Below are 7,947 nucleotides of genomic sequence, written 5' to 3' on the forward strand. Positions count from 1 at the left end.
ATAGTGTCATTCCACTAAATGCATTATGAGCATTTATTATATGATACTGCCGCACTAATATGGGCATGCCCGAAGGATTATAGTCTCTAGATATTATTAGTGCGTTTCAAATTTCAACTCGAATAAATTTTTAAAAAAATTAGGTTTAGAAGAGTGGATTTTTTTCACTCAACCCAACAAAAATATGGTCAAAATATATAACACATATTCATATTAAATATGAATTAATCTTATAGAAGTTGATTCATTTTGTACTCAAAGACTACATTATATGTTTAAGTATATTGTTATAGATATCTATATTTACATGAAATTAGGGTATGCAAGCACATGTGTCATCATATTAGTAAGACACATCAACCGCACATTTTTCTCTCATTTTGACACTCAAATGATCAACTCATTATTTTCTTAATATTGCTAACATAATTTATAATAACTCGACTGAATCAATTTTAAATGTGCTATTATTGAAGGGATTCAATTAATGCCTTTTTTTGGAGATCTTTCCTCTTTTGTTATTTAATGTACACAAACTCACATATAATCTCATTGTACATTGAAAATAAATTATGTTCCCAAAAAATTGTAATTTAGGCCATGTCAAATGGGTTAATTACTTGAAGGATTTGAATATGGTGATTGACCTAAGTCCACTCATTCAATAAGTGTCTTATTTGACATGATAACAACCGTTCAATTTAATTAAACGGTTATAAGATATTTGTCATATAATTAGAAAGTACCAAATTTTAAATTTTTAAAATATTTAAGAATATTTGTTTCTATGATAATTGTTAAGGGATTCAACTAAAAATAAAATAATATGAGAGTTACAATTTTGTCTTCATTATATGCTTTGACATAATCAAGTAATTAAAATTTTATAATTAATTTCAAATGAATATATGAAAAAATACATAAGAGAATACGTTGATCGGCCATTGTCAATTAGAGCTGATAATTCAAACTAAATTTAATAAGTGCCTAAATAAATTTGAAAAACTTTAAGGTCGAGATTAGGAGTGAAAAATTCACTTTACTTTGGGTTTATTAGGGCCAAAGTTGAATGGACTTAGCCTAAATATTTGAATTATTTTTCAATTATTATTAAAATAAAATTAAGCTTCATTTTAACTTTTACTTGACATTCAGGTACTCTCAGACTTTTAATTCTCACATTTCATGCTCCTAAATGAAGTTTTAATGTTTTAATAATTATTTTTTAAATATTTTTTTAAAATATTAAGGAAAACTAAACATAAGAGGTTGCTTTATATATAGGAGAATACATTGATTGGCTATTGTCAATTAAAGCTAATAATTCAAATCAAACTTGATAAGTCAGCTTAAATAAATTTGAAAAACTTTAAGCTTGGATTAGGAGTGGAAAATTCACTTTACTTTGGGCTTATTTGGGCCAAAGTTGATGGACTTAGTCCAAATATCTAAATTTTTTAATTATTATTAAAATAAAATTAACGTTTATTTCAACTTTACTTAACATTTAGATACTCTCTCTTAGACTTTTAATTCTTACATTTCGTACTCCTAAATGAAGTTTTAATGTCCTAATAATTATTTGTTTTGAATATTTTTTAAAAATATTAAGGAAAAATAAACACAAGTTGATTCTTTCATTGCTTGATCTCATTTTAATGATGATAGAAAAAGGTTCATTGTAATGTTATGTTACTTGAAAGATCTCAATTTTTTAGATAAGAATTGAATTTGGATCATAACAACAATTAGAATAAAACAATATTATTTAATTTGTAAATGCAACTATATATAAATATTTTTTCCTAAATGGTTTACATTGTTTATAGTTTAAGACAATTAAAAATGAAATAAATAATTAAAATACTGCATACTAATTAAATAAAAGTAGTATATGGTAATTTATAGTGTCATTATTAAATGTGTTATAATAAGCATTAATTATATGAAACTATCTCACTAATATCGGCAAAATCAATTGCATATTTGAAGGATATTATTTTTTAGAGATAATATTAGTGCAATCCAACTTTTAACTTGAATAAGCTTGAAATTTTTTTAAATAAGCTTGAAATTTTTTTAAGGTTGAGCTGAGAAAGATTTATTTTTTTCACTCAAACCCGAAAAAAATAATAACAAGATATATGACACATTCATACTAAATATTAATTAATCTCTTAAAACTTAATCCATTTTGTACTCACAGACTACACATATATTTGTTTGCATTGTTATGGATATTTTCTTAAAAAATTAAGAAGATTCACATTGTTATATTAAATTAAGATATGTGGATGGCATGAATAATGAAGCACAAAAGACATAGTCAATGTAGTTGATAAAAAACCTGTTGATTTGTGAGATGAGGTGACAAAAATTATTATGCATTGTAAAAACAAATTGAAAATGTCTAGAATCTTTCTATCTCTTCTTTGAATTTAACTATGATAATTTTTATGGAGTTTTTCAATTTTATCTTGATCTCAATGGGAGGAGCATGATACGAGATAAAAAATTAGTCTTTATCATTTTTTGTGATTGGACACGAGATAGGATTGAATCTATCCTGTCCTTGTGAATACCCTTGCTATCCACATCACTACTTATATCAAGTAAGTACTATACTTCATCTTAGACTTTAAGAAAATTCATATTGTTATGTTAGGAAAATTCATTTTTTTCCTACCAAAATATATATATATATATATATATGGATGGCATGAATGATGAAGCAGATGGGACATGATCAATTTAGTTAATAAAAAATGCATGTTGATTTGTGAGATGATGTGATATAAATTATATGTATTGTAAAACAAATTGAAAATGTCTAGAGTTTTTTTTATCATTTTTTAAATTTAACCATAATATTTTTTGCAAGATTTTTCTATCTTGTCCCGATCTCAAATGGGAAGAACATGATATGTGATAAAAATTCAGTTTTTATCATTTTTCATGATTAGACACTGGATGTGGTTGAAATAATCCTGTCCTATGAATACCCATACAATCCACTTCATTACTTATATCAATTAGGTAATATACATAATCTTGAACTTTAATTTAAAAGGATTAAAAAAATCATGAGAGTTAGGAAATACATTTCAATGTGTTTATACATACTGTATTGTAAATAGATTAGATGATAGTAAATGACATTTGATAAGTTTTTTTTATATGATTATTTGATTGGATCAAATTTAAATATTGTTAGGGTCAATTGAGATAACTCTTTTAAAGACATTTTATATGTTCACACATACTTGAACTTAAGACTTCATTTTTAAATGGTTATATTACCCTTTCTACTAGGAATAATGCCTATGTTAGTATATAAAAAAATACTAAGCATATGAGTAATGAATAAATAAATAAAAATTTTACATAATTTAAACATCTTTGTAAAAGCTAGTAAAAAAAAATAATCTTTGTAAAAGAAATCAATAAAAGTACCTCTTCCACATTTATCTGTGAATCTATCCGGAAGTGATATTGTGCGACGTGGTCCAATGACTGAACGCCTTTCCCCTCAAACAGCGATACAATGCATTTGCATTGTAAGAAGAGCTTGCCTTGTTAACTAACATATATAGACTCTCATGGCTTAAAGCCCTGCCACGCAAATGCTTCTTCTTCCTCTTCTCTCTTCTATTGCTTTCCACTTACGCTTTTTATATATTGACCGCTCTTCCTCGTCATTTTTTCTCCACTCTCGCTTGTTCATCTTCCCCCATTTTCACTCACCACTCATCACCACTTCTTTCTGTCTCGCAACGCACTTGGTTCTTTCTCTGTTTCTGTTCATTAAGTGGGGTTTCCACTCTCCTTTCTCTTCTGTGTTTCTCTTGTTTCTACCTTCATTTCTGTTTTTGTCATCTTCAAGAGCTCTCTGGTCGTGCTTGTTCTGCTAAATTTTGTGATGGCTCTCTCTGCATTCTCATTTCCCCAAAGATCGTTTCTGCGTTCGACTCACTCTCAATGCGGAGCAGATCTGTTCTCGCAGTCTCTACACAGGCACATCCAGGTTTGTCGATTTCTATGTTTAACCTCTTGCTAGGTTCATTACGGATGAAGTCACTCGTTAGTGCATCAATGGAGGAATAAGAGTTGGAATTTGGCCTGTTTCTTTCTCGCTTCAATTTCTGTTTTGGATTCTGATTTTGAATAATCTGGCTCGGTCTTCTTCTGTTCCTTTTGATTTATGTAATTTCACCCATCATTTTATTTTTTCTCGAGTGTGGAATTTGAGATGTGACTTGGCTATTGAAAGAAACGGGTTTTTGTCCTGATTCAATATGTATAGGTCAGGAAAAGGCCAGCTCGGGTTTATGCATCACTATCAGAAAGAGAAGAGTATGCTTCCCAGAGACCACCGACTCCACTACTGGACACCATAAACTATCCAATCCATATGAAAAATCTCTCTACCAAGGTATGTCAATTGAAAAAAAAAAAAATGAAAGCATGTGGGAAAACTGAGAGTTATTTGCTTTACAAGCAAACTATTTTTTTTCCTTTTGAATTATAATCTCAATATTGATACAGGAGCTTAAACAACTAGCTGATGAGCTGCGTTCTGATGTTATTTTCAACGTTTCTAAAACTGGGGGCCATCTGGGTTCAAGCCTCGGTGTTGTAGAGCTCACTGTTGCTCTCCACTATGTCTTCAATGCCCCACGAGACAAAATCTTGTGGGATGTTGGCCATCAGGTTGGGTTTGATATAGTTTGGCTGCTTTTCTTGGTGGTGATGATGATGATGGCCTTTGTTCTGAATAAGATGGTTTTGTGAAACTTTGCAGTCTTATCCACATAAGATACTTACTGGTAGGAGGGATAAGATGCACACGATGAGGCAGACCAACGGGTTATCTGGGTTTACTAAACGTTCTGAGAGTGAATATGATTGTTTTGGCACTGGTCACAGCTCAACTACTATATCAGCAGGACTAGGTAGCCCTCTCTCTGCTATGAGTTTGGAAGCTTTTGCGTCTTCTTTTTTCCGCCATAAGTTGAAGACTCATGAACTCAAACAGTATATTTGTTTTGGAATCAAAATATCGTATGAGCTCTATTGTTCCGGTTTATAGCATGTATATATCAATGGAAGGTTGTGCTTATCATGGTTACGGAATTAGATCGGTTCTAAGTTTCCTGAAACATTTAGAAATATTGCTTTCTGCTGAACAGAGGAAAGCAGTCATACTTTTTTGTATTTATCTAGTGTAGTGAAAATTTTTTATTCTACAATTCAATTCAACTCTCATGTCTAGGTGTCTCCTGGATGTAATATGCGATTACTGATACAGGTCCAGAACTTGAAATTACAATTATACTTCGATCATCAATTTGCTGCAATTCCTCTATCTCTTTGTGGTTTGGCTTTATGAATTCTCATTAATCAATCAGGAATGGCTGTTGGGAGGGACCTGAAGGGAGGGAAAAATGACGTGGTTGCTGTAATAGGTGATGGTGCCATGACAGCGGGTCAAGCCTATGAAGCCATGAACAATGCTGGATATCTTGATTCTGACATGATTGTTATTCTAAATGACAACAAACAGGTCTCTCTACCAACTGCTACTCTTGACGGGCCCATACCACCAGTCGGGGCTTTAAGTAGTGCTCTCAGTAGGTTGCAGTCAAACAGGCCTCTTAGAGAATTGAGAGAAGTTGCCAAGGTGAGTACTAGAGTTTGAATTATGAATGCGCAAAACCTTGTTTGAAGTCTAACTGAAACTAATTCTACACAAAATGAGATTATTGCAGGGAGTAACTAAACAACTTGGTGGCCCTATGCATGAATTGGCTGCAAAAGTTGATGAGTATGCTCGTGGTATGATCAGTGGTTCTGGATCAACACTATTTGAAGAGCTTGGACTCTACTATATTGGTCCTGTTGATGGTCATAATATAGATGATCTTGTTGCCATTCTCAAAGAAGTTAAAAGTACTAAAACGAGTGGTCCTGTACTGATCCACGTGGTCACTGAGAAAGGCCGTGGATACCCATATGCAGAAAAAGCAGCAGACAAATACCATGGTAAAAAGTGGCTCACAAATTTCTTTTTATTTTCTGTTACATCAAATTATTGAATAAATCTATCATATATTCATATACTGGTCATTTAACCGTTTGAGTGAACCAAATACCTTACTCCTAGGTGTTGCATTTGTAACAACTGCACTTGTCATGTTGCATAATTACCGCCCATCACTATACTCAGAGAAGCAGAAAAAAAAATGAAGTAAAAATAATGGGTACCACAATTATTTCATGGAACGCATTATGTATTGGCTTACTAAATATATTACCCATGTCTGACTTGATTTATTTTTTTTTCTTTTTTGATTTTTTTTTCAGGAGTTACTAAGTTTGATCCAGCAACTGGTAGGCAATTTAAAGCCAAGGCTACTACACAGTCTTACACAACATACTTTGCAGAGGCTTTGATCGCAGAAGCAGAAGCTGACAAAGACATTGTTGCAATCCACGCTGCAATGGGAGGTGGAACTGGCATGAATCTCTTCCTTCGCCGTTTCCCAGCCAGGTGCTTTGATGTGGGGATTGCAGAACAGCATGCTGTTACTTTTGCTGCAGGTCTGGCTTGTGAAGGCCTCAAGCCTTTCTGTGCAATTTACTCATCATTCATGCAAAGGGCTTATGACCAGGTAGGATAACAAATTGTCAATTTCTTTTCTTTCTATAACTCTGTCTCCTTCATCGATTCTTGCAAATTATCTATTACTAAGTGTAAGGATGTGTTCCATTCCATATAGGTGGTACATGATGTAGATTTGCAGAAACTGCCTGTAAGATTTGCAATGGATAGAGCTGGACTAGTTGGAGCAGATGGTCCCACACATTGTGGTGCTTTTGATGTAACATTTATGGCCTGCCTCCCTAACATGGTGGTAATGGCCCCTTCAGATGAAGCTGAGCTTTTCCATATGGTTGCCACAGCTGCAGCCATTAATGATCGCCCTAGTTGCTTCCGATACCCAAGGGGAAATGGCATTGGTGTTGAACTACCACCAGGGAACAAAGGCGTTCCTTTGGAGGCAAGTTAGAATCTTGTCATTATTTCAGAACATTTGGAAGTTGTAATTAATGATTTTGCAAATCAACTTAGTGTTATGTGCTGATTCATTGACAGATTGGAAGAGGAAGGATACTGATTGAAGGGGAAAGAGTAGCCCTCCTGGGCTATGGAAGTGCTGTTCAGAACTGCTTAGCTGCTGCTTCCTTATTGGAATGCCATGGCTTGCGAGTAACAGTTGCAGATGCACGATTCTGCAAGCCATTGGATCACTCCCTTATCCGCAGCCTAGCGAAAACACATGAGGTTTTGATCACTGTGGAAGAAGGATCAATTGGAGGATTTGGTTCTCATGTTGCTCAGTTCATGGCCCTTGATGGTCTCCTTGATGGCAAATTGAAGGTGAAAATCCAAATGCTGTTTTAACACAACTCATAAAACTTGCATTTCTCTATTGCAGTGGAATAATATTGACATCTTCTAAAGTTTCTGTGAATAACATGTTTACTAGATGATGAAAACTTACATGAACTGTACGATATTTGTGCAGTGGAGGCCAATGGTTCTTCCTGATCAGTATATAGACCATGGATCTCCTTCTGACCAATTGGCTCTAGCTGGTCTTACACCATCTCACATAGCAGCAACAATATTCAATATACTTGGACAGACAAGAGAGGCACTAGAGGTCATGTCATAAAAGAAAATAGAGAGAGGGGTTCTTTTTTCTTTTTTCTTTTTAATAATTTTAGTTCTCACTCCCCCACAATGTAAAAAGCATAGTAATATGGTTACCTTGTGTAAGAACTGAAGTAATGTGACTTGTGCAAATTGAAATGGAGGTTGTCCTTAGCAATACCAGGTTGTTGCAAAAGTGACAAAACCCAGTTTTTCTGGGGAAAAATTAG

The 7,947-nt window shown here is 33.3% G+C and overlaps 1 protein-coding gene across 1 annotated transcript; it reads left to right on the forward strand.

The window, feature by feature from the left end:
- Positions 1-3,607: 3,607 nt before the first annotated feature.
- On the forward strand, positions 3,608-7,947 carry LOC129293645 (probable 1-deoxy-D-xylulose-5-phosphate synthase, chloroplastic). The gene is made up of 10 exons (XM_054931713.1): positions 3,608-4,024; positions 4,304-4,432; positions 4,546-4,710; positions 4,802-4,952; positions 5,409-5,680; positions 5,769-6,042; positions 6,364-6,671; positions 6,780-7,061; positions 7,157-7,441; positions 7,590-7,947. Exons 1-10 carry the CDS (start codon positions 3,920-3,922, stop codon positions 7,737-7,739), a joined length of 2,121 nt encoding a protein of 706 aa, XP_054787688.1. The 5' UTR covers positions 3,608-3,919; the 3' UTR covers positions 7,740-7,947.

The sequence above is a fragment of the Prosopis cineraria genome, unplaced genomic scaffold (assembly GCF_029017545.1).
Source record: "Prosopis cineraria cultivar Desert tree isolate PC_DT_omini unplaced genomic scaffold, ASM2901754v1 PC14, whole genome shotgun sequence".
NCBI lineage: Eukaryota > Viridiplantae > Streptophyta > Magnoliopsida > Fabales > Fabaceae > Prosopis > Prosopis cineraria.

Coding starts and splice junctions, on each gene's coding strand:
- LOC129293645 (XM_054931713.1), top strand. CDS start 3,920: ATGGCTCTCTCTGCATTCTCATTTCCCCAAAGATCGTTTCTGCGTTCG. Junction 4,433..4,545: donor TGAAAAATCTCTCTACCAAG/GTATGTCAATTG, acceptor ATATTGATACAG/GAGCTTAAACAACTAGCTGA. Junction 4,711..4,801: donor TGTGGGATGTTGGCCATCAG/GTTGGGTTTGAT, acceptor GAAACTTTGCAG/TCTTATCCACATAAGATACT.